This window comes from Mixophyes fleayi, chromosome 8 (assembly GCF_038048845.1).
Source record: "Mixophyes fleayi isolate aMixFle1 chromosome 8, aMixFle1.hap1, whole genome shotgun sequence".
NCBI classification, from domain to species: Eukaryota; Metazoa; Chordata; class Amphibia; order Anura; family Limnodynastidae; genus Mixophyes; species Mixophyes fleayi.
The window spans coordinates 102,693,968-102,721,256 of NC_134409.1; the positions used below are offsets into that span (position 1 = coordinate 102,693,968).

The following is a 27,289-nucleotide window of genomic DNA, read 5'->3' on the forward strand; positions in this document are numbered from 1 at the left end:
CCAACAGAAAATCAATGGTGGCACAGAGTTACTCATGTTGTCACAGAGATTAGTTCACGTAGGTGGTAAAACCACATGCAAAGATAACTTAGAAACTAGACAGGTTATTTTATCTTTTTGGTCCTAGAACGATGCCTGCATCAGAAATGAGCAGTGGACCCATTACCAGCATATCAAAACCCTTATAATGTAATTCAGTCATACTTGGGGATAATTTTAGTTTCTTCACCCCTGACACGGATGGAATGACGTTTTCCTGGACTGAAGCTGTAGAAAGATAAGAGAATCTTCCTTCTGAGAACTAAATTGAAAAACGTAATAACTCCCATACAATGTAAGCAAGAAAGCGAACAGACATTAAAGCACAGCGGGTGTTTTTTACGGAAGGATGGCTCAGGTACCCCTAAATATGACCCCATCAAACTAGGCAAACTTTTTATCTCTGCTAATGTAGCCTTCCCAAACTAATCCTCTAGCAGCTTCACAGTAAATTCACAGTAACTCTAACACACTCTCTCCTCACCTTAACAAAATCTCGCCAAACCTACATGAAATTTTTTACACGTTGGGCAAACTCTCAGGATATAAAATTAATCAAAGTAAATCAATAATGATGACTAAGAACATTTGTTTTCATATTCTGCCACTTAACTAGCAACAACTAATTTTTCCATGCTGCTGGCAGATATTGCAAATAAAGTATCTGGTTTTGTCTATGCCCACAATATTCCTTGATGTATGATAAATATGGTGTTCCCTTATTCTGATCAATTAAGTTAGTACTTTATAAATGGGAGAACTATCCCATATGATGGTTGGGGGTTATGTCCTTAATTAAGATCATCATTTTACCAAAACTCTGCCACATTTTCTCCCTAGAGCTCTAGAATAGCATTTTCAGCTGTGAAAAATTCCTTTTGTTGTAGGAAATCTCAGTGTTCTAGAACTCAGAAGGAAGTCCTGATGATCTCTTGCCTGGTGGTCTGGCAGTCCCTGTTACCTGTTTTTCCTATTATTGTGCTTTACACTTATAACACTTATTAGCATTAGTCTCTTCGGTCTCTCCACCAAATTCACATGACATATTTTGAGATAATATGCTTGGATGACAATTAATCTCCATCTTTAGTATATCCTTGCCATTTCCAAAACATCTATACAGACGATACTGGAATGGAGAGTTTAACTTTGAGCTTTCCAATATGGACTGAAGAAGAGTTTTTTAAAATGTAAGGAAATGCCCTTGCTCCTACAATAAAAGGAAAAAACTATTGACCAATATAAATATTTAGGGGTTCAGATCTACTGCACATTATCATTCTTAGCCAATATTAACAACACAGCTAACAAAGCAGGTCCCTAAAGACGCAAACCTAGTTACTAACTGAAAACCATCTAATAATGCAGATACTTCAATATGGTAATTTGGTGTATAATTGTTCTGGATAAACAGAACCTCACAGTTTAAACATACCATACAACCGATTAAGATGTGTTTTAAATAGTATCCACAATATTATGCTCACCACAGTACTCTATATAAAGACAGGGACAGTTTAATTAATGAGCTGATCAATGAAAATCTGCCCCCAGTCAATAACTTAAATTACCCCAAGGGATGTAAAACACAGACATTTCATGGTACCAAAAATTATGTCATTATGACAATAGAGGCCCAGACTGTAAACACAGAAAACATGAATGTCTCAGAACTCAGGACATAATCCAAATGTCCCAGTTGAAAGTAGGATTAAGATAAGTATTTCACAATGAGCGCATCTATTAATAATGCGCTGTAAAATGTATTAACTATTTTTTTATGTTTAACTACTTATTGACCGTTATGTACTTAAAATGTCTGCATTGTTATACTTGATTATAATCTGTTCCTTAAATAGGAAAACTTTCTAAATTGGTCTTATGGCCTTAAGTTTGTAAATCCTGTCTAAAAATGAATATTTACCATCATCATTCTACTATTTACTCAGATGTCTTACACATCTGTTGGGGCTTATATTAAGAGCAAGGATCCATGAATTAATTTTACTGGTTCTCTCCAAAAATGTGCCAGTTCTGATTGTCATATACAATTAAACATACATATAGACCGGCGGTTCCCAAAGTGTGCGCCGCGGCTCCCAGGGGTGCCGCGGGCCAGCAAGCGACAAAAACGCACAAATCCACGCGGGGCCGGGTGCCGGGACCCGGGACCCAGTATCCTCCTCTCTCTCTCCACGTGGATTTGTAAATTGACAAGCTGCGTGAGAGAGGAGGAGGTCTCGAAGAGAAGTTACCGGCTGAGAGCGGGATCTGCATCTGTTAAGTTGACCCTGGATTAGGAGCATCCGGACAGACAACCTGGGGTGGAAGGTGAGTGCACTACCCACCCTTCCCAGACCTGTGCACGGACCTTTTCGTGATTTAACCCATGACATTCCAATCCATCTATGGACAAGGCAGCTAATGCCCTTGTGCTAGAGACCTACAGAGTTCTCGACATACATCTCCAGCTTTCCAACGTTATAACATTGACTAACAAAGTGCTCAATTTATTTGTTTTTAACAGCAAGTTTGCCTTACAATAGAATATTTTGTTATATTTTGTTATCTCATCTATTCATCATCATCATCATCATTTATTTATATAGCGCCACTAATTCCGCAGCGCTGTAGAGAGAACTCATTCACATCAGTCCCTGCCCCATTGGAGCTTACAGTCTAAATTTCCTAATATAGACACACACTCACACAGACACAGACAGACAAAGAGGGAGATAGAGACTAGGGTCAATTTTTGATAGCAGTCAATTAACCTAGCAGTATGTTTTTTGGAGTGTGGGAGGAAATTGGAGCACCCGGAGGAAACCCACGCAAACACAGGGAGAACATACAAACTCCACACAGATAAGGCCATGGTCGGGAATTGAACTCATGACCCCAGTGCTGTGAGGCAGAAGTGCTAACCACTAGGCCACTGTGCTGCCCTATTGTGTTTAGTTTTGCAATACATTTAAGTAAATCCATTTTCTCTGACTCTTATCTCTTCTTAAATATCTATTCCCTTTCCCTTCCCTTTGTGCTGGGGAATTCAGGTGTTTTTTTGGCATCATTAGGAGGTTCAGACCATCTCCTTTATTTTTTCCCTTGGCTGCCCTATTTCTCTTCCACGTGGGAAGCGCAGATCCCCCATATTTTTAGCTTATATTTTGTTTTGCTTGTTTTTTATCTGGCTGGCCCGCGGCACCCCTGTGGCAGAGGGCAGTGGAGGGGGACAGCGTGAGAGGGCAGAGGGGACAGTGTGAGAGGGGGCAGAGTGTCTGGATGCAGAGGGGCATTTTTGCATACAACTAAATTAAGTATTTCTGTCCTGACTTAAATACTTATTACATATTTTTGACCCAACTACTTCTGAAAACAGGACTACTCAGTAATTATTTTGGAGGGGTGCCTTGAAAAAATTATGGAGACTCTAAGGGTGCCGCGAACTGCAAAAGTTTGGGAACCACTGATATAGACATTTATTAGTATCCATTTGTGTTTTTGTTTTTGTTTTTTAATCAAGTAACTTTTTATTATTTTTTCCAACAAAAAATATAAAGACAGAACAAAACATACAAAATATTACATATGTTCCATTCACATAACACTGTAAACAATTATAACCATCTTGTCAGATATAAAGTACCCGGAAACAGTAACAACATCAACACTGCAATTCCGCCCGTGCTGTACACTTAACTTTTAGAAAAGTGCACAAGATAGGCCCCAGGGCCACCCCCCTCCCTCGTCAGAACAACCAGACAACTAGTTCATTGAGGCTATATCAGCCGAACAGGCCCTGTAGCGTAAACCATACCATCTGGACCAGTTCTTTCTGTATTTGTTTTTTGCTTTTCTACATTTGTACATATATCGCTCATGCTGTATAGCGGAATTAACAAGAGCTCGCCAGCTTTGGAAATCAGGAGGGTCTGAGGCACGCCAAACACGAACAATAACGACCTTAGCCAGAGTCACCAGACTAAAAATATATTTAAATATAAATTTATCTGTAAGGTCCTCAAGGGAGATACCAAACAAACACAACTTGGGACCAGTGGCAGGACCAGCATGCAGTTTATCAAGAACACAATTCCAAACCTCCCACCAAAAACTATGAACGACCACACAGTCCCATAACATATGCCAGTACCCACTGCCGGGTAAGTTACATTTTGGACAGTTGTGGTCAAACCGATGACCCATCCGTAATAATCGGAGTGGGAATAATAAACCCTATATAAAACATACAGATGTATCTGATGGTAGCCGAGGCAGGGGGTGGCGTCCCACAAGTTTTTGCGCATGTGGGACCATTCCTCATCTAGGAGGGGGCCCAGATCCGCCTTCCAGCTGAACCAAAGGAAGTTCAGGTGATCTAGGGCCAGAGAATAGTTTAGAGTGGAATATATTATGTGCCCAACAGTGAATAATAGAGACTTGACGGGAGAATGTTGGAACTCAATGGGAGTAGTAGAGAATTGGGTATTGAGAGCATGTTGCAGCTGGAGATAACAGTAAAAAGCTGTATTGGGGATCGCCCTCTCCCGGGACAGCTGGCCTAAAACATTAAATCCATGTCTACTCAATATATTAGAGTCCTGTAGTTTACCAAGTTCTGGAAGGGAGGGGTTATGTCAAAGAGGAGTGAGAGGGTCCATACCCCGTTCCCCCCCCCAAAACCCAGTGCACAATTCGCCACACCTCAACCGCCTGCCTGACTATAGAGGTAGCCTGTTTGGAGCACCGTCCCATCAAAAGGACCTCCAAGGGGGACAGGGACACATGCCATTTGTGTTTGTTTTAGTAAAACCGATATCGGTCCTCTGTGTCAATCTCTTAACAGCACAGTGGGTTTACATCCTAGACAATTCGATACAGTTTACTCAGGCCATGGATACCACTAAAGTTGCCCTAGCAGTGACAACACTACAGGACTTATCTAAGCAATTGTAAAAGCAAAAAATAAACATGGCCAATGAATACATTTGTTGTGAGGCCACCGAGAGGGGGGGAAGTACTAATTACCCGGGCCCGGACATGCCAGGGGGCCCGGCCCGGGCCCTTACTTAGACGGGTTTTGTTTTTGTTTTTTTTAAAAACTACCTTTTTTTCTTTTGTGTTTTTGTTATCCGCAGGTGGGGGCTCCGCCCTGTTCGTTGGTGGGGGGAGCAGGGTAGCTAAAAAAAATCAAATCATACTCTCGTGATCGCGGCGCCGGCATCCCTCATCCCTCCTTCCTGATCCATTCACACTGAATGTCAGGCGTCACGCCGACATTCAGGGAGCATAGAAGAGCCTGCAAGCAAGTCAGAAGAAAGAAGTCAGAAGAGAAGTTAAGAGAGGAAAGAAGCCAATAGAAAGGTAAGTAAAGGTACGGAGGGGAGGAAAGCAGAAAAGCACAGTGTGAGGAAAAAGGGGGGGGGGGAGAAAGGCACAATGTGAATGAAAAAAAGGGGGGGGGAAGAAAGTCACAGTGTGAATGAAAAAAGGGGGAGAAAGGCACAGTGTGAATGAAAAGGGAGAAAGAAAGGCACAGTGTGAATGATAAAGGGGGGAGGGGAGCAGCATGGAGGGCGCAGTGTGATCATAAGGGGGCATAGCGTGGTGATGAAGGGGAACCGTAATGTGTGTGTGATGGCACAGGGGCCTTGTGGCAATGTAGTGTGTGTGAGGTAGGTGGTGACTAATGTGTGCTATTTTGTTTGTGGGGCGATGGTGGGGCAATTTAGTAGTGGGGACTATTAATGGGTTTGGGGGCTATTGAATGTGTGGGTGAGTTTGGAGAGAATGAGTTCTCTTTAATAAATGTGACTATGAATTATTTAATGGCAGTGAAGATTGCAGGAAATAGTTATATTTATTAAATTTAAATTCTATTACTTTATTGTTAGGGCTGTTTGCAGGGAGAGAAATAGGTTAATTTATTAAAGGGGAATACTATTATTTTAATGTTGTGGCTAGAGGAAGACCAAATTATTACTCGTGGGTGCTATTGATTTAACGCTGGGGCTGGTTTGAATTTTCTAAATGTACCCATTTTTTTTTTCCAAATTGGTTGCCCAACATTCCTGGATCCAGACAATCCACTAAAGAAAGAAACCAACTAAAGAAGCCAGCAGCCACAGGTGGTGAAAATGACAAGAACAAGTAGGAGGGAGCAGGACAGTCTGTGAAATGTTGTGATTCTAGTGGGACAATCCCAATTTCTGGTGAGTGTTCTGCCCAATGTAAGGGGCAGGCCAAGATTGTTAACTCTGTATATACACACTGCATTGTTTATATACCACACTATGGTGCTAGATGCCCTGAAATTCAGGAGTGCACAACAATGCAGGTTTTTTTTTCTGTAGGAGGGAGGCCTTGCGGTTTTCACCCATTAGCCACTCCCCAATAATGCATAGCCACGCCGCCAATCTTATAAATGCACCCATAGCTACTTTTGTGCCGCCGCTTACCATGCTCAACTATAAGGGGAGCCCCATGAAGTTGCTGTACCGGGGCCCTGAAATCCTCTTAGCAGCCCTGGTGAGGCCTATCTATGCCATAATTGCCCGCAATCGTGTCATTTTGGCCCTGCCTTCCATGCTAAAATGACAAGATTCGCCGCATCCCACCACCCTCCTTCCTAACACCCCACTTCCCCTCCGGGATCTCCCAGAGGGGAACATTTAAAAGTTGAGAACTATGCTCTACGCATGGATGAAGTTCAGGCCTCAATGGCTTATCCCCCGACATATTGTTAAATGCTTTCCCAGTTGTTGCTGCTGTTATGCCTATTTATCTACTGGAAAAATTGGGCTGATTTCTGCCAAGTATTCTCCAAAAGCAGTAAGGATCGCTTAAAAAGAAAGCACACTTTAATTTCTAGTTTCCAAAAACCCTTTCTTCATTCCATTACTGAGACTATGAGCCTACCATCAAAAGAGCATTCTGCCCATGTTTATGTTGTGGAATTCATTTTGTCAGCCAATGTGTTTAAAAAGCCAGAATCTTGAACACCTAAGTCACAATAGGAAATGTTTATTCCTCTCCAAAGATTTTTTTTTTTATCTATATTTTTACTGGATCTTTTGATAAAACAATTTCTACTTCTACCTTTCTGGATTCTGAAGCATCAGGAAACTTTTCTGAATAAAGGTGTCATTCAAGATTTACTCTTGTACCCTTGGTTCTTACCGCTATTGATGGGAGTCACATCCCTGGAGGTTCTATTCTGTTTCAACCAATTCCTATTATTCTTTATGTGGGCATTTTACAAAAGGATCAAAGTTCCTTTTTTGTGATTTCTAAAACCTTTAGCCTAGTATTATTTAGACTTACACACCTGATAAACTTTATCCAGACAAGAGGATTTTCTTATCCCATTGCCTGGCATCTATGAAATTCTCTAGGCACTTCCCATTCACCACATGTAGTTGCAATGATAAAAACCTGCCACCCTGCTATCATCGACCTCATGCCTGGTACCTTCCCACCCAGAGGCTGTGTATATCTTTTATCCAGTCATAAAGCAGTGTCCAAATAAATTTTAAAACAACCTAGGCAGAAATTTGATCCAAAAATGTTCTTCAGGCTTCTTGTTTGTTCAAAGAAGGACCCCACTTTTGTACCCTGTACTGAATACCAAGCCCTCAACAAATTTCTCAATCATCCTCATCTATTTATTTATATAGCACAACTAATTCCACAACACTGTACAGAGAACACACTCACATCAGTACCTGTCCCATTGGAGTTTATAGTCTAAATTCCCTGACATACCCATAGAGAGCGAGAGATACTAAGGTCAATTTAATAGCAGCCAATTAACCCACCAGTATGTTTTTGGAGTGTGGGATAAAACAAAGCACACGGAGGAAACCCTCGCAAACATGTCGAGAACATACAAACTCCACACAAATAAAGGGCATGGCCAGGAATTGAACTCATGACCAATGCTGTGAGGTAGAAGTTCTAATCACTGAGCCACTGTTCTGCCCATCATTCAAAAATCCATTATATTTCCTTTGGTATATAATATCAACTCATGGTGCTTATAGTTTAACCAAGATAAAGAATGGATATGAGTAGAAAATTGCAAAGTAGCCTTTATTACTTGGGACATGCATTTTAAATACTTTACAATGGTCACCAAGTAATTGCAGTCTCCTCTTTATGGTCATCTGCGCTCCTAGGCTTGGCGTCTAGGAAAACAGTGACATACAACAACCCACCAACAGAGCTGTCTAATAGACTATGTTGTACCACCCGTGCTAGTTACAACAACAGTACAGCAGCATCGCCCTGGTCCTATTATCATTGTGACCTTTATGCTGCGCAACTTTAACTCCTAACATTAGGTGTAGTGTAGTACCCTGACAACAATCCCCACTGTTCCGAAACACCAATACACAGAATACAGACAACAGATACAATAACAGATACCAAAAGCCTACCTTTAATGGAGGCCTGACTTTTGACGGCAAGGGCACACTAAAGATATACACATAGTACTTTAAAGAACCACCACACAATGGCCACCTGAGAATTAATGGACAAATGGGGTCAGACTGAACACGGTCTAGGAAAACAGACTATCTCCTAACTGGACCACTCCTACTGCCAGTATCACTTTGCCCCACAGGGTAATCCTGAATTACTTAGTTGGGCCACAGGCTAAACCTGAATTTCTTAAATGTGCCCCAAACATGAACTAACAGAAATCTAAACACCCCACTAATGTAGCATGGACCTAGTCTGCTTTTGTGTCATGGGCCTTGTACCTGACCTGAATTGCAGAGGAATAGGGAGCAGAATATGGGAACCATTCTTACCTGCTCCGTGCTGGGAACCGACCTTCTTTCTGGCGTCTGTCTCTTTCAGACTCTCCAGCCAGCGGCGCTTCTTCTCCCCTTCGGCCCTTTTCTTTATAGAAGAAGGCTCTTCTTCTTGAGTCTTGAACGCAATGTCTTTTTTCCAGAGCTGCTTTGAGGTAGGTCTTCGCTGTCCAAGTGTCCTCACGCCACACGTGATGGCTATATAACAGCCATCGCGTGGGTGCTGAGCAGGAAAGCAGCAATCACCGATTGACTTTCTGTGGCATCAAAAAATTCAAATGCCCTGAGGTGAGCGCTGATTGGCTCACTGTCCTGACCACTGATTGTCCAACAACGAACCATTTCTGATTCGCTGTCACCAGTGCGGATGAACCCTGCAAGTAAAAGACACTTGCCTCTGCTGGATCGCTGCTCGGGTGAGGGTCCTTCTATTCTCTTCTTAGCCCTCCTCACGGGCTCTGCATCCTGGGGGCACCATCTCACAAATGTTGCATGCTTTGGACAAGATTGTAATTTTCTATTCAAATGTGTCCTCTCATAGAAAACATGTCAAGATAGTGCTACAGTGCCGTACATGACAATACTATAGCAATTAGTATAACTATGCGAAAAAGTTCACAGTCACACCTGTTTTTAGAATATATCATTTCCACCGTTCTGATTGTGTTTAAAACACAATCTGAGCTGCGGGGTAGCATCTTCTGCATACATTTTTTCCGCCAACCACATGTATGTAGTGTGTGGCTACAGTCAGCCTGTCTGTGCTAGGCGTGATGAAGAGGACGAGACCCACCAATTACAGTAATGGTGGGCAGGGCTATACTAATTTGTACCCCTAGGAAATAGTATAGAACTGTCCATGATAGGACACCTTATGCACTATGAAATTTATATATTACAAAAATAGCACAAACAATCCCCTGTACATAAGGAGCAAAGGTGCCATTCAGATCAAGTGCAACATCTGATTTGTTTTGAAATAGGTACTAGGAGGTTTATCTTTAAAAAATTATATTCATAAAAGCATGGGCACATTAGGGCTGCCTTTTATTTCAAGTATCTTATTTGTTGACACTATTTGTTGACACATTTTAAATGAAGTGTTTTAGTTACAACAGCTTTGTTGCTACTTTTGCTCAGTACTACTGCTTTTTTAGTTCTATTTTCAAACAAATGCGGAAACTTAAAAATATGTTTCCCCATAATAATTGAAAACAATCATAAACTGCCACTAAATAAAAAAATATGAATTTTATTTCTTCTGAGTTGTTTATAATAGAACGATAAAACACTCTGGCTGAGCACAGCATGTGCCACTCACTCTCTGTTATGTTTAGTACATTTAAGGAAGAAAGCTCAAGTACCACTCTTAGGAAAAGTTTTGAAATACTGAAATATGTAAGCTTAAAGTGTCTTACCATAAGTGATCTTAAACCTCTCAGCTGTGAACAAATATAAGCATTGCACTAAGGTAATTTGTGCCAATTTAGCATAAATCCAAAAGGATGAAATATAGTTGCTCCAAGATGGAGCCCTTTGCCATCAACAAAGTGTTTTCTCAGTTCCCCTACTAGTGCTGAGCCTACTAGAAAGCATGTCCTGTCTCATGTGCAAATGATATCTCTCTAAACTAGTAAAAGGTCATGACTTTCCCATCCACTGAATGAGTAACAACAAATGAACATTTCCTGTTTTTGGACTTCATAAAATATATTACATAACATCTTAACTGGAATAATGCGTTTTCCAAAATCCTATCCTGGCAAGACTATTTATTTATTTTTGAATCTGACCTAAGTGCTTTTTTTTAGTCCCCAGCCACCAGAGATGAATGATAGATCAGCTTTAACCAAGCAAAATCAACCTGGAGTACATAGTCTCAATATAGTCTGTTTGTGTTTTTGCTGTTTAAGAGGATTTGAAAGAAACATAATATGAATATGCAGTTATACAATTTTGGGTACATCTTGCCTTTGTAGACCACCTATGACTCATAGAAATAAAAGCAAAATGTTTTTATTTTTTCTGTAATAAAGCCAAATGTATCTGGAATTACAAGAGGTGTTCAGAGTCTTTTTCTGGCAGATGTACACAGTTCCGTCCTTTCATCTATCCTCTTGTTGCCATATGTGTTTTGTTTATTGTGTTTCTGTTTTTTTTCTAAATCAACGATCTTACTTCAAACAAACATTTTTTTTTTGCATTTGGTTTAGAGTCATACTTTGCTGCATCTGCAAAATATATATATTTCAAATTAAACTGTTTTATAATTTTCTGGGTCAAACCAGGATGTACAGATGGAGCACCTGATATTAATTTCAACATAAAATAAGAGATGCATGCAAGGCAACATTTATATACAGTGCTCCTTGTTTATAGAGCAGGAATACGGCGACAGACTAGAACTCTCGGTATAGATGGAGGGACAGAGTACGCTAAGAAGTGTCATGTGTGAGGGGGTAGGAGCTTGAAACACCTTCCGACACTTTACGAGTCAAATACAAGCGAAGGATGGCAGACATTTGGAACACTCACTACATTCGAAAAAGGAGGTATAAAAGGCCGCTGCCTCGCTATTACCAAGGCACACTGTATTTGTGATATAGAATCTACTCTATAGCTGAGCAAAATTTTCAAAACTGAAGCTGTTCTGCAAAACATTCGTCTTTTTCTGCGTTCGGCTGCAAACTTTTGAATGTTTATGCTGTCAAATTTGGACTTCAGTTTTTCCAGTATTATTTTGTTCCCTGTGGAATTCAAACTGTACCGTAGTTTTCCCAAATTTATTTATAGACTATAAATTCAGCATAATAAGGGATGTTGAATTTACAAATACACAGTCTCATGTAGAGACAGGCGCGTTTTACAACAAAAGCGTAGGTATAGTAGGGAATGTGGTTTTTCAGTCCTAATAATTATAAGACAAATGCCAAACATTTTACTAATAACTAATATCAATAATTACTCGAACATAATGCAGTTTGTGGTGTATCTGCTATCCGCTTAGCTATATCCGCTAATATTCAATTTGCATATTGTAACCCCATAGTTTCCAAAATGTAACCATAAGTTCCATGGACATTATTCTGTAAGCACAGCATGCACACTGCAGAGTAAGCTGATCTTGGCATACTATGGCCCCCATTTTGATATGTTCACTCAACATAATTCTAATGTCATATTTAATAAATATTAATTTACAGTGCCCACAAAATGAGGATACATGGTGAGAATTACATCTTGTATACAAAGCACGAGAAATCAGACTGTGTAGTTGGTCAGTATTGAAAAAAGATATGCTGAGAAGAGGCCTCCCTATGTTCATTTAAAAGCTGAGTGGAGGACCCAGGAGAATACATTGCACTGTACCCAATGTTTGCTACAGGGCCAGATGATGCAGAGTTCCACCCCTGCCAGGGAAGGAGAGTGTCACTGCCCAAATGGTGGACTAGCACCAGATGGCCATCAATACATGATCACACATAACTCCTATTTGTTCTGAAAATGATATTGTGCTTCCACCACTATGGGTGATAGTGCTCTAATGTTCTAGGAGTTCACTGCAGAAAGGCCACCAAAATACCAGTTGATACCTCAAGTTACTAGAAGTACTTGCGCTGGTGGGATCGGTGATTTCCAGTGGAGTCACGGAAAGGTGACTAATTGGGTCTGGACTGTTTTATAGTGATTTATAATGTGATCTGTTTTGTATACTTGCACAAGGATGGACTCTGTCTAGCATACTGTTTAACAGAAACGATTAGACATGGTATTATGTAATGTGCTATGTACAGTAATTATTGTTATACTACTCCACAATATGTACTTACAGAAAATAAAGTAATTATACGTTCAAATAGAGAGCAGTGCAGAGAAGTGGTAGGAAAATAAAGTTATTATCTCATGAAACAGCAAGGCAAATATGATGTTTAAAATGGGTTTTGTAAATATTTTGTTTTTCAAACTGGGTTATAGCACATTAAGAGACAACATAGTTGGACTAGAAAAGGCTAATAGCTAGCATAGATCTGGTGAAGAGGTTAATTCATTTATGAGATTTAATTTTTTTTCGCCTGTGGAACTAAACAGACAAATACTGTTTAGCACACAATCCGCCAGCCCTTTTCAGAATAGCATTATTGTAAAGTGAGGTATATGCTCTGCAAAAACGCTTATCCATATTTTATATTATGGAAATAAAAACACATAGGAATATTGTGGAGAAAAGTAATTCCACAGTGGCTGAAGACCACACAATCATATGAGTTTTGAGTTATCTGCTGTGGCTTTGGTCCCTTTGTATTTGGAGCCAGTGTGATCTTATCCAAATATTTTTTTTTGCTGAAAATGGAATTTTCTGTTTTCACCAGCACACTTTATTGTAGATAGGAAAGTATAGTTTTGTATTAAGAGGCAGGAAGTTCTTTTTCGGACAAAGTTTTAATAGGCAATTTGTGTGATATTGAAATCCCCTACAATTATACGTTTCCATAATAACAGCGTATTTAGACATGCTGGCAGGTCAGTGTTGATTCTCTTCCCTTTCTGAGTTGCATGTTAATGGTTTGCAACCAGGTAGATAATAAAGGCTCAACTTTTTGAAGAACGATATTTACTGAAATTTTGTCTATTTCATTTGTTGCTCTCGCAGACTGTGGAACTGAAGCCACTGAGCAGTGAGCACTGGCTTATATGAGATGTGAAGTCTAAGTGAGTTTCTGGCCTTCACCAGGAACTCCTGCAAGACAATCCTAGGTCACAGCGCCAATGCTAGACAAGCATTAGAGTTCAAAGGCTAACAAACTGCCATAGCAGACAATATTTTTGCAGGTTAGAATCATTCCTTTATCACAATGGTTGAGGTCCATGCTAGAATTTCTCCAGAAGAGAAATTATATATCCACTTTAGTGGATTTAGAGATAACATAGCTCAAGTTTAATCACAAACCGATTGTGGAAATCCCTGCAGACCAGAGTATAATCATTGCATCAATGTGGTTAGTGAATGTGCAGGGTAGCGGCTAGCGGTACCAACGCAACCATTGTAGGTGTTGGAACAGAATTTGCACTTTAGACTGCTAGTAGCAATAGATGCCTTAAGTAATTCCAAGCCGATATACAGACTTTGATAAACCGGATCTTGCTTAGCTTTGTGTTCCCCCACTCCCAGAGTCTGTGACAATTTGCCAAGGAACCCGTTGATGTTGTCATTATTTTTATGTATTCTACATTTGACCTTTTTACCATTGTCATTTTTCTTACTTTTCTTTATTTCAAAGGACAAAATTCAGTAGATGTCCACGACAAAGAAATCCTATTAAACTTTCTCGCACTCCCCTTAAACAGCACAGTACCACCTACTATGGGAGATGTTATTATGACATCTCCCTGGTTGGTAGCAAAGGCTGGACATAGAGAGTTAGTGCTACAACATATTGTGGTGCCTATATCTTTTGAAAAGAGTTACATTAATCTAAGTGAAATTATTATTATTGTTATTATTATTATACATTTTTATTTACAGGGTGCCACAAAGTGCCCGTAGCGCCGTACAAGAATAAACTATAGCGCAGTACAAGGTGAAACAGCAAGGTACAATTAACAATAAGCACTATAACTCCGGAAGCTAAAGCACAGCTAGAGAGGAAGGGTGAGGGATATTCAGCACAAGTTGGTAACCTGAGCCCAAGAGGGTGGGCGTGGATGACAGGTTAAGAGCCACTGAGAGGTGGCATATTTATGTGCTGTTGTAGGCAAGACCATATACAATATATACAGTTCAGCTTTTCAGTGAGTCTGTGGAAAAAAAAAAGTGATACAGCCTTGATATAAACTATTGCTATATTGATACAATGCTTTAAAATAATACTATTCAAAGCAGCAAATCTCCCGCCGAACTTCTAAATGTTTACAGAAAATGTAAATTGTTACATCGAGGAAAATCTTGATTTTGCTAATCAATTCTAGAATTGTATAGATGACAGGGGGTAATAGATAATGTAGGATCACATATGTAGTATATTTTGTAGTCCGTATTGATAATTTGCTTATTACTGTAATTGTTTACAGCAAGATTCTCCTAGTCCTGTGGTGTCTCATAACAGTTCACCTCTGCTGAAACACGGCAGATTGACCTAAAGAACTGTGTATAACTCCTCAGGGTGACCTAAGGCTCTTGAACAGGTGTTTTCATAAATAAACATGTGCAAGCCACATGCGTAAAAGCATGTAAACGCTATGTATTTGCACGTGTATTTGATAAGTGGTTGATATGTACTAGATGTGTTCGCATGCATTTGCAAAACAGTCCAGAATGCAGACCCCAGAGCTTTTCCAGTGAGTGAGAGGTTTCCAGTGCATGTGCTACATCTAGAATCTCATTGTATGAATGGTCTATTGAAATGAATGGAGAAGCTGCATACATTAAGTAAATAAAATCCAATAGCATATCCCCCCCCCCCCCCCCTCCCAATCAGCCCCGGCTCTATATACACCTATATAAGGGGCTACTAATATTAATATGTTTTTTTACAAGGACAGATGGGCAAGTCATCAACATGTATACTTGCACCAGGTTTATGGATGCACAAATGATACACCTCCTAAAAGACACATCTGAAGCAATTTGTAACTCTAAATAGAATGCACCTCTAAGGGTCATGTGTGTCAACACCCCCTATTGACCTCTCAAAGCACAAGTGGCTGCAAGTGCTAGAAAAGTATAACTATAATATACATTTGGCACCACAATGTCCCTGCATCAGTTTGTAAAGCGCTTTGCATCACTGTTATTTGCTGCTCCTTCCACCACCTAACTGTGACTTCCTGTCTGTTTCCATTCCCCTCTTCACATCATGACTGCCCTCAACACCTGTCACTTCCAGCCTGGTCTCACTTACATAGACACAAGATCAGCATCTCCTGACATTCTCTATGGTGCTGTTCTCATTGACTACACGTTGTACCAGCCCCACCTTCTTTGAAACTCTGACACTAGTCACATTTACCTAAAGAGAAAAATGGATAAGTGAGTTCTTTACATTTTTTATCTAGTGGTAAGTAAAACATAAAATTGTTGGAAGAGTTAAGATGAAAAAGGTATGACATGTGATTTCATGTCTCAGATACACACTGTAACCTCATTTTTACATATTCGTGTGCAAGCTGAAAAGAAAACTGCTTTGTGAGAGATGATGTAGATATTATATTCCATTCCGAGAAGATCAGTTTCTCAGTGTTTATTTTTACAAAGCTGTGAATCTAGTTATTAAGTAAAGAAGCCACTGATATAACTTACCCGAGGGTTCCTTATTTTACTTGTTCACCAAGATGATTTTTCCATTCTGACTCCTAAATTTTCGTTCCAATAGAAATAAAATACCCAAAGTGTTTATTGGCTGGTGTCTTTGTTGCGTGGGTATTCCTCCAGCTTGCAGAAATGTGTTAGAACAAATTTTTTTGGCGAGACACCACCAGTGCTCTAGGGAAGTGCCAATCCTTAACTGAAAGATAGCATCTTTGTTTGTTACACATCTTATAACATTATGGACATGATAAATAGCAGTTTTGGCAAATTGTTTTGTTGCTATCGATGTGTCTTTGCTCTCAAAAAGTCATGCCAGCCTTCTAATTATCAATACTACTCTTGTTTTACATATGCAAACCTTGGATAAATGCACTTATTGCTGTGGGTCTGTAGGGTGGGACAATATTTAACATTGCTGCCTCGCAACGCTCCATTCAGTTCCGACCGGAACACTATTTCTGTGAAGTTTGTTCTTCCCATGTTTTTGTGGGTTTCCTTCCATCGTCCAAAAACATACTGGTAGGTAAGTCTTAGGGTTTGTGTTGTAGAGAAGTTTGAGGGGGGACTGCTAAGAATAATTAAACATGGTCTGTAAATCTCTGGGTAATACCATGGTGTTATATATAATAATAGGCATAAAGATACATTACTTTGTTAAAAACCCTTTTCTCTTCCTTTTTGTATTTATGTTAGCAATGAGTGTTGACAAAATGCAAAGAGCAATATGAACTCTTACAAATAAACACATGTGAAAGAAAGTGTTTTAATGCTGTACATATATTATCTATGTTTTCCATATAAATGTAATCAGGATCGTTGTTAGCCAGACTTGTTGGACTAGTGTGTAGTGTTCTTCCCAGAAAATTTTGTCAGCCGGCGGCATTAAGAATTAAGAGGGGGGGCAGTAATTATAATGAAAAAATGTTTAAGGGTCATTACTAACACTTATATTGTTTATAAAGACTGGAGGTTATTGGCCGCTTGCTGGCTGGACTGGACGCGCTATTTTTTTTACAATTCATAAAATGTTTTATGCCTGGACTGATTACCAGGACTGGTCAGACCGGTGGTCAGCTCACACAGTGGTTTGTTCTATTCTAATAGGACTTTGTTGGACTCCCAAGTAAAAACAGCTCCACCGGGAAATAGGTCCTGGTGAGAACGTTGGTGTAAAGAGCCCATCATGAAACCTAACCTTCTGCTGAGCGTATTTAGGGTAGCAAATATATTTTATATTCTAAAGGAATTATTTATGAAAGCACCTCCAGCAGTACAAATGGCATTTGCACTTGTTGTTATACAAACGGTCCAGGTTTAACACAACAAACAAAGAATTTGCTTGTACAATTGGCAGCAAATGGTATGATCTGGACACATTGGAGATATTCCTTGATGAGTGCAGGCTAGGGGCATCGGTGCGCCTAGTTATGAACCTAACATAAAGAACAAGAATGATATTAAGCGAGATAAGCTGTGAAAGGTGCATTTACAGGAGTGTTTACTGGGGTCCACAGAGGATTTTTCTCCCACAAAGGCTTGAACATATATGTCCTCAGAGGTGTTGAAAACCACTAGTCAGCCTATACTTGTCAATGTTGCACGTTACAGGTGCAATTTATACTGTAAAACTTCAAACATACAAAAGTGACACGCAATAAAGACATTATGAATGTATACTCACTCTCTTGATTAGTGTAAGACCTAAATGAGCCTAAATCACTCAGTAGAAACTAATGTTTCATAAAAGGTGAAGCACTAAAATAAATGGAAGATCTGTACTGGTAGGACAGTCGTGTGATTATGATTCCAGTCGTTCCATCAAGCACTATTCAAATCAATGCTGCAAAAGTAGGTGCAGGTTGATATTCTGGGAGCATTCTTCATAACCAGAATGTGTCTGTCCACCTATTTGTGAGCCGGAAAAGTAGGCACATTTGCATAAAGTGAAAACATGTGCACGTCCATATATTTTGGACTTTTGTAAATTACATTTTAAATACACAACAGCCACTCAAAGCTGTACAGTTGAACTTGGAATCCACCACTAGCATAACATCCTCCATTAATGGCTGCATCCTTAGTTCAATAGGCCATGTTGCTTTTACCTGCAGAAAACCAGGCCTGCTGATTTTTTTGCAATAGAGACTTGTCCTGGTGACTTCAATATCCAGTGTAAGCCTGTAGCCTGTTATTGTGATATGGCTTATATCTATTCATATAGTGTTATATAGTGCTCAGGCAGTGCCATGGATAAAGTGGATTATGTATTCATGGTCATTTTGTTGTTGATGCTGTCAGCCCCATGCATTACCTCTTCATAACCCTTCAACATTATTTGACTGAAGATATCACATGGTACTGCTGTTCAATAAGAAAATAAATCCTTGTGATCACCAACCATATCTGCTTTTAATTTATTAAGTACAAGATAAGTTACTTTAGGGTGTGGCACAATAAAACCGTATTTGATTGCATCATTTTTAATTACTTAAGTTGTCACAGAATAACTGAATAACAGTTATTAGCTTTATAATATAAAGTTATAAGCTTTAAACAAAATAGACCACAATAGTCCATACCTAGTCCAGCAAGATACAGAAGACACAGAGCGATAGTCTTACATATTTTAGTGAAGGCACTAGACTAAACATCACACACAAATGTGGAACATTAAAATAAAAGTAAAAAAACTGTAAAAGTAAGGGGGAAAAAAAGAAGAAAATGTCACTTCGTTAGTGGCTTTGGTGTAACGTTTGTGTTTTTCAAAGAAGCAGGAAACACATAGTAATCACAGTTATAGACATTTTACAGTCTAATGTAATGTTATTGGAACCAGCGTATAACTAAAACTTCTCCTTTATGATCCCACACTGACCAGTAAGACTAAAGTGTATACATAGACATAGTAGGTTTGGAATGTGAAAATTAGACTCTCTCTCTGTAATCCAGAAAACAGATATTGTACTTAAGACATTTTGAGGACACTGTTTCAAACTGTGGAAATTATTTTTCCAATATGAATGCAATAAATGCCGCACTAGAACTGCTATGTAAGTAGAATATGTTTCTTTACCCTTCTGAGCAATGTAGTATTTGAGCTGCCCAAGTCCCCTCTGTAGGATAGCAATGCATGGTTGGAAATTAATTATGTTCATAGAATCCATAGTCTGTTATTATAAACGTCGTGCAGAAATCCAGCAATAGGAAACATAATGATTTCTGTTACTTGACCTTCTGTGGTTTAAGAATCACACTTGAATAGGAGCGGATGCAGGAGAATGCATAAGGTGATATTTCTCTTGTATTAATATAATTATTTTCCAGGTGAAGATATTCTATGTTTGAATCTCCTTCATCTTCAGCACTGCAGATACAATATGGTGACACTGACCTATGTACAGAGAAATACAATGTGTCAAAATTGTGGTTTTATATGCATATCTTATTATATTTTCATAACAAAAGAATACTTATATGCAGCATATTGATTATCTTGGTTTTATTTTTCAAAATGGTCAACAGTTAAGTATGATCAGTATAGTGATTAGCTAGGTCTGAATAGTTAGATACAATCTCTCACAATGGTCATTAGTTAAGGGTGATTTCTCAGTATAGTAGTTACAAAGTTGCTTAGTTACTCGTGACCTCACAGTACAGTGATTAGCTAGGATTAGGATTAGTTAGGTATGATGTTTGGGTATAGTTTTACAATGTACACTGGTTATTATTGTTAAACAGACAAGATATGTGACTTTTCTAAGCGCTCTCATACACAGCTGCCTTAAATATAACACTGAGGAAACCACTTTTCTCTACAGACAATCTAAAATATAAAACAATGTGTATATATCAGGCGCTCATGAGTTTTGTCAATAGATTTCTGATTAAACAAATTCAACAGGTTGTTTCATCCAATAAATTGTCATAAATCACTATGTTCTTATAAAAATACTTCCTCCATTGTAGATGATAATTGAGTGACACATCAATGTCTTTAAAAGTCTTTAGAGTATATTCAAAACTTTGTCGATTCCCTCCGATATTCTTCACAAAAAGAAATATGGGGGTCGGATTTGTCAGATCCCTCCGATAATACTCCTAAATATATAAAAAAAAAAAACAAAGAAATCGTGTAGAAATTATCTCTCTTGATGTCAATAATATATATTCTATAGTAGCCCAGATAGAGGGAGAGTTTAAGAGCTGGGTGGATACGTATGAAGGGAGCTCTTATAATTAACACCACGTGTAAGATATTTATAAGTGCAGTGTAGAAATTTGCATGTAACAGAAATAGATCAATAATAAAGTTTGCGGGGTTGTAAACCCCTTCCAATCTGCTTACTTTTTTTTAAAATATGGATCGTAGATCATAAGAGTCCTAATTTTACTGATCTGTGTTCAGTTGATGGCAAGATACTTCAGTTCTACGATAGCATCATTGCTCTCACAGGGGGTAAGCGGTCTGTCCGAATATACAACTGGATGCTCCTCACCATTGACAACTTGTGACAGTACCGGCTCCAAGTTCTACGTCAGAGGCATCAGTGTGGATCCGGAATTATTTCCTAAAGTGTGTTGTCCTAAAAAGAAGGGGGTGCAGTGCTCTGTATTGTAGCCTATGGCAGCCATCTGCAGGCGACTGAACCTTCCCCAAAACAAAACTCTTTTTGCACTTATTTGCACTTACTTACGCTGCACTTATAAATATCTTACACGTGGTGTTAATTATAAGAGCTCCCTTTATACGTATCCACCCAGCTCTTAAAGTCTCCCTCTATCTGGGCTACTATAGAATATATATTATTGACAGCAAGAGAGATCATTTCTAAACGATTTCTTTGTTTTTTTCTTTCACCTATTTGGGAGTATTATCGGAGGGATCTGACAAATCCGACCCCCCCCCCCCCCATATTTCTATTTGTGAAGAATATCGGAGGGAATCGACAAAGTTTTGAATATACTCTAAAGACTTTTAAAGACATTGATGTGTCACTCAATTACCATCTACAATGGAGGAAGTATTTTTATAAGAACATAGTGACTTATGACAATTTATTGGATGAAACAACCTGTTGAATTTGTTTAATCAAAAATCTATTGACAAAACCCATGAGCGCCTGATATATACACATTGTTTTATATTTTAGACTGGTTATTATTGTGATTAGCTTGGTATGATTCACGGTATAATCAATAGCTAGGTATGAACTATTTAGCATTATTGTGGTTTAGTTTATTATGATACACTATAGTGACAATAGTATATGGACACCTGAACATCACATCCATATGTGCTTGTTCAACATCTCATTCCAAACCATGGTATCTCTTTCCACTAGATTCTGTAACATTACTGCAGGGATTAGTATCCATTCAGCCACAAGAGGTGAGGTCGGGCACTGATGTTGGAGTTCCATTTCATTCACAAGGTGTTCAGTGGAGTTGAGGTCAGGTCTCTGTGCTGGATATTGAAGTTCTTCTAGAAACCTTTTTTTTTATCATGGACCTCACTTTGTGCATGGGGGCATTGTCACGCTGAAACAGGAAAAGGCCTTCTCAAAACTGTTGCCATAACAACAGTTCTCTGGAATGTTATTGTGTGCTGTAGTATTAAGATTTCCCTTCACTGGAACTAAGGGGTGCAGGGTAAACCATGAAAAATAGCCCCAGTCCATTATTCTTTTACTTCCAAACTTTACATTTCCAAACTGAATACGTACATTTAGTACGTATTCAGGAAGGAAACGTTCTCCTGGGATCCACCAAACCCAGAATGATCAGACTGCCAGATGGTGAGGCATGATTTGTAACTCCAGAGAATGTTCCAGAGTCCAATTGCAGCATGCTTTACACCACTCCAGTTGAGTTTGACATTGGGCATGTGATCTAAACCTTGTTTGTGGCTGTACAGCCATGGAAACCCAATCAATGAAGCTCCCGACAAACAGTTCTTGTGCTGACATTGCTTTCAGAGGCAGATTGGAACTTAGTAGCGCAGTCATCGGTCCTGTTGTGTGACCTTGTGTTGCCATCACTTAACAGCTGAGCTGTTGTCGCTCCTAGACGTTTCCACTTCACATTAACAGCACCTATAATTGATTGGGGCAACTCTAGCAGGACACAAATATGACAAACTGCTTTGTTGTTATAAAGGTGGCATCCTATGTCCGTGTCACATTAAAAGTCACTGGGTTCTTCAGTGTCACATATTCTACTCCTGGGGGTAAATGTATCAAGCTGTGAGTTTCCGCTGGGTTTAAAAAGTAGAGATGTTGCCTATAGCAAACAATTAGATTCTAGTCATGATTTATTTAGTACATTCTACAAAATGATAGCTAGAACCTGATTGGTTGTTATAGGAAACATCTTCACTTTTCAAACCCGCTGGAAACTTGCAGATAGATATATTTACCCCCCCCCCCCTAATGTTTAACTATGGAGACTGCATGACTGTAACAATGGGTGTGCCTGAAATGGCCAAACATACTGATTAGAAGGGGTGCCTGCATACTTTTGACTGTTTAGTATATCTTCATATTATTAAGATTAGCTACGTGTAATTTCTCATAATAATTTGCTAGGTGTGATCTAACAGTATAGTGATTGGTATGTTTTCTGTGAATATTGATTAATGATTAAGTATGTGCAATGTTACAGTATGAAAACCAGGTAAGTTTAATCACTCATTATAGCAATTTTCCAAGTATGATCTGTAGTGATTATGTCTAAGTGATTCCTCAATCTAATTATTAGCTAGTTATTATCTCAGCACTATGATGAAACCTTTCTTAGCATAGTGATTAGTTAGATGAGATATTTCAATATAGCCATTAACTAAGTGTGATCTCATTATAGTGACTACCTAGCTACAGTGAGATTTCTTAGAATGGTGATTAGTAAGTATAATATCATGTAAATAGCTAGTTGTTTTCTCTGAGTATGATCATATCAAGGTGCAATCTCACAGTGATTACCTAGGTGTGATATCTTATTATGGTCCTTTAACTAGATCTGATATTTCAGTAAGGTGAGAAGTGAGGATTAATGCTAGACATGTTCTCAGTATGGCCATTAGCCAACTATGAAGTAACAGTGTGATTGAAAAACTAGTATTGTTTTTTTAGAATATTAAGTATTTTGTATCTCCTTTTTTAATATTCACAAAACAGATAATATTTTAGATTAATTTTTACATGCAACTCTTACTTGATTTTATTGTTGTTCAGCCTGAGAATATGGAGGTCTGTCATATCTTCCATTCCAACTGGCACGCTCGTCAGTTCATTGTAATCAAGAAATATTTCTCTTAATGAGTGATATGCCCCATGAAATGAAATTGGGTCTATTCCATCATTGCAGAGATTGTTGAATGAGAGGTAGAGATATTCCAGCCCTGGATTCAGGTGTGCAAACACATAGCCTGGAATCCTCTCAATCTGGTTCCCTACCAGCACAAGGTGCATTAAAGACTTAGGCAGATATGATGGTACATGATATAACTTGTTGTAAGATAGATCTATTGATTCCAGGTTCCTTTTAAAAATAGAAAACACTAATTACTTAATGAACAGTGCATATCTACATGATTGCATTAATACAATTATAATGGGTGTTTTGAAATCAATGATTTTTTTCTAATATATATTTTATTTAAAATATTACTATAGAATATTACTTTCAAGTCCTGTTCTATATCCACTAGCTCCTAAATATTTAGCTGGCTGTTTATACATTAGACTACTTTATATACTGTACTTAATAATTACAGTCACCCTGTACATGATGTGTGTGTACTCGTGTTTGGTGGTCAACTGACCTCGCAATAGTGACCAAGAGACCACTATTTGGATCCCATATAGCACTCCTGGTACTCAGTAAAACATAGATCATTATAAAAATGCATCAATCTGTCTTTAGGGTCCATTTTTAATATTTTGTGGCTACATTTACCTTCCAATGAACACAATGCAGGGCTGGCCGTAAATATCCTACACTAGCTATACATACCCATTCAACTTGTCACTGATACCCTCCAATTATTTTGCTGTGTGGTGCTTACTAGCTCCAATAACATAATCTATTCAATTAGTAACTGTGTTTAATATAATAATATGATATTCAAACACATCGCCAGGTAACAATAGTAGACAATTTCTATTTAATGATAAATGCAGGGTATATTTAGTTTGACAAATATGTGCTATGTTGTTGAAAACAAACTTGGACATGAAACCGATGAATTGGACATCACATAGTGACATAAATAATGTGTGGTGTTGAGAGGAAGCAATTTACTGCTCAATTTACTTACTCATGTAGAATCCAAGTTAAAGGAGCTATTCTCGTCTCCTCCAGCTTGTTATGTCGTAACACAATAGTATTGAGGTTGATTGTATGGTTAAAGGAGGTTTCCACAATCTCCTCAATCTCATTGTTTTCGAGATAGAGCTCCTTAAATAAATTGGCAAAAGTATTTCAGAAAGCAGTCACTGAAAAGCATTTAGGTTCTAAACAGCATCATATTATATCTACCATCCTGCTAATTATAAGCTGATTAACGAGAAAACTGTCCCACCTACATATTTTGTTTAGAAACTGATAGGCTATGTTCTTATATTAATTATGTATATTCTATAATTTTAGGTCTTGCTAAAATTGCTATACACAGAATTGGCAATAGTACCACAAAAATAAATGCAAAACACAAATAAGTTCCTAGTAATAGATTAACCATGTAAAAATGTACATTTAAAATGCTTTGCTTCCTGTTAAGGCATAGGCATATTTATATATAGCTACAGACTAAGTAATATAAATACCAAAAGACCACAAGTAAAACTTGGGGTAGTCCCCAGGCGCCTATTCATAAAAACAATAGAGGTTGGTGGGCGAAATAGGTATTTATTAAAATAAACTCATAGTGATGAAATGAAGGCATAGAATATATTACCTTCTATGGCTGCGATGATGGAAAACATATATACACAAAACAATGTGAAACACAACAATCTTTCAGCAGTCTTGTTGATATGTAAAGCTCCCAAGAAAATAGGCAGCAGTATGCTGAATGGATCATAAAATCAAAAGTAGTTGCAAAGTTCCAAACAATGGTACAGTAGCCATGTGCATAGGCCCAAAACAACAATGGGTGTTGCAGTCACTTAAATGGCAAACAAACAGGCTCTGTGTATATTGCACCAAGAGAAAGTCAATACGGGTAGAATGAAAATACAAGCGGCTCCGATTCACCACATGAGGGCAAAGGAACAATAAGCGGAGTAGACTCACCCCGCTTTTGCAGAATCTATCTCACAGACGTCCGTTTGGGGGAGCCGCTGTGTAAATCTCTGTCCGCGCTGAAGGGAATCCAGCTGCCGAGTGAAAGTTGGAAGTTCGCGCATGCGGTAGTTGTTGTCCGATCTGTGTAAGCTTACAGCCGGCTTGGCGATGAGAAGTGTGAGTGCTGCTGAGTGTCGGTTAATCCGTTTGGAATGGGTAGCCTACGCGTTTCGCCCGGTAAAGGGCTTCATCAGGGATGTTTAGCAAGGGCCACTTGGCCTCCTTTTATAGTCTTTAAAAACGGATTATCCAATGAAAGGTCTTAGTGGACCAGATGTAGTAATTGAGGCTTAACGATGAATAGATTCAATAGTAACGGCAAGTCCCTTTCAGTCTATGTAGGTGTATATTCAAAAGTCCCCGAAGTTAGAGAAAACTAGATCTAGACTTAATAAAGAAATGTAATAAACGCACAGAGTCCCATAAGGGACCAGGATTGTTCCAAGTGTCATGGGTAGGTCCAAGTAATGGTTAAAGGAAACTGTCACGTTCAAAGTCAATGTTAAGAACTCTTGGAACTAGAGTCTTAAGTGTGTAAATCCATTTACTCTCCTCACACGACATGGACCAGATGAAGTCTCCTTCTCTCCATGACCTCTTTACTTTGCAGATGCCCAGAAACTTAAGCAATGAGGCATCTTTATTGTGGAGAAGTGCAAAGTGACTGGAGACACTATGTGCCTCAAACCCCTTAGTTATGTTCCTTTGATGTTCGCTGATCCTGGTATGTAGATCTCTTGCTGTCCTTCCTACATACTGTCTGCCACAGGGGCACTCAAGCATGTAAATCACCCCCTTAGTATCGCAGGTGATCTTATCTTTTATCGTATACGTGGCACCAGTAGCAGTTGCAGTAAACGTACAGGTAGGTTTAGTGCCCCTCATATGGCTCGTCCTGCATGCTTGACATCTTGTGCAGTGAAAGAAACCTTTTTTATCCTCTCCCAACCATGTACTGGAAGGTGTCTGTCTGGTAATGGGAATACTACTTGTTACAAAGCCATTTTTAAGGTTATTGGCCTTTTTATAAATGAACCTTGGTTTACTGGGTAAAACTTCCCTCAATTTTTCATCACCCAGAAGGATGTTCCAATGCTTGCAAATAATTCTCTCTATCTTTTTGGAATCACTGTTGTATCTGGTGATAAATGAGGGCGCATCATACGAGTCAAGAGGTTTTGCCTGTCCTCTTCCCTGACTTCAACAAGGGCTTTCTCTACAGAAGTGCTATCATAGCCTCTCTGTAGGAACCTGTCCTTTATTAAGCTAGCTTGGATGTCATATTGCTCTATGGTGGAACAGTTCCTCCTGATCCTGGTGAATTGACCTTGGAAAGACAACTTAAAGATTCTGAAACATACGAGCACCTCAATGGTGACCCCCTAGCTAACTACCAACGAGACCTAGTGAATTTACTTAAAAGTGCATCAGAGGAGGGGATACTCAATAAGACTGAATTGGAGTTTCTCAAAATTAAGAACCCAAGACTACCGGTCATCTACCATCTCCCAAAAGTGCATAAATCTCGTACCAACCCACCGGGAAGACCCATTGTCTCTGGGATCAACTCCCTTACTACCAACCTGTCGAGTTACATAGACTTCTTCTTGCAACCACTTGTCACACAACAAAGGAGTTACTTGAGAGATACGAGTCACGCATTGGAGGTCCTACAGGATGTCCAATGGGAAAAGGGCTATATTCTTCTCACATGCGATGTAACTTCTTTATACACAATAATCGATCATGACAAGGGTTGCCAACATGTGAGTTCCATTTTAAG

At 38.9% G+C, this 27,289-nt stretch overlaps 3 protein-coding genes across 9 annotated transcripts in view; 1 reads left to right on the plus strand and 2 right to left on the minus strand.

The window, feature by feature from the left end:
* The window catches only part of ASPN (asporin), a 47,324-nt gene extending 31,064 nt beyond the window's left edge, over positions 1 to 16,260 (minus strand). Inside the window, exon 1 of one of the 2 annotated variants that reach the window (XM_075183023.1) lies at positions 16,156 to 16,260. The gene's annotated coding sequence lies outside the window, so the exon portion shown is untranslated. Of the gene's footprint in view, positions 1 to 8,855; positions 8,921 to 16,155 lie in introns of those variants that run through there. The other variant, XM_075183024.1, reaches the window with a different exon arrangement.
* Positions 1 to 27,289, plus strand: part of CENPP (centromere protein P) — a 249,054-nt gene that overhangs the window by 140,536 nt on the left and 81,229 nt on the right. The gene's annotated exons all lie outside the window — the stretch shown is intronic.
* The window catches only part of ECM2 (extracellular matrix protein 2), a 41,873-nt gene continuing 33,138 nt past the window's right edge, over positions 18,555 to 27,289 (minus strand). For all 4 annotated transcript variants that reach the window (XM_075183016.1, XM_075183014.1, XM_075183017.1 and 1 more), the window contains exons 9-11: positions 24,479 to 24,618; positions 23,374 to 23,700; positions 18,555 to 19,555 (exon numbers count right to left, since the gene is read on the minus strand). In XM_075183016.1, the coding sequence (XP_075039117.1) occupies positions 19,387 to 19,555; positions 23,374 to 23,700; positions 24,479 to 24,618 (636 nt within the window). In that variant the 3' untranslated portion in view covers positions 18,555 to 19,386. The remainder of the gene's footprint in view (positions 19,556 to 23,373; positions 23,701 to 24,478; positions 24,619 to 27,289) is intronic.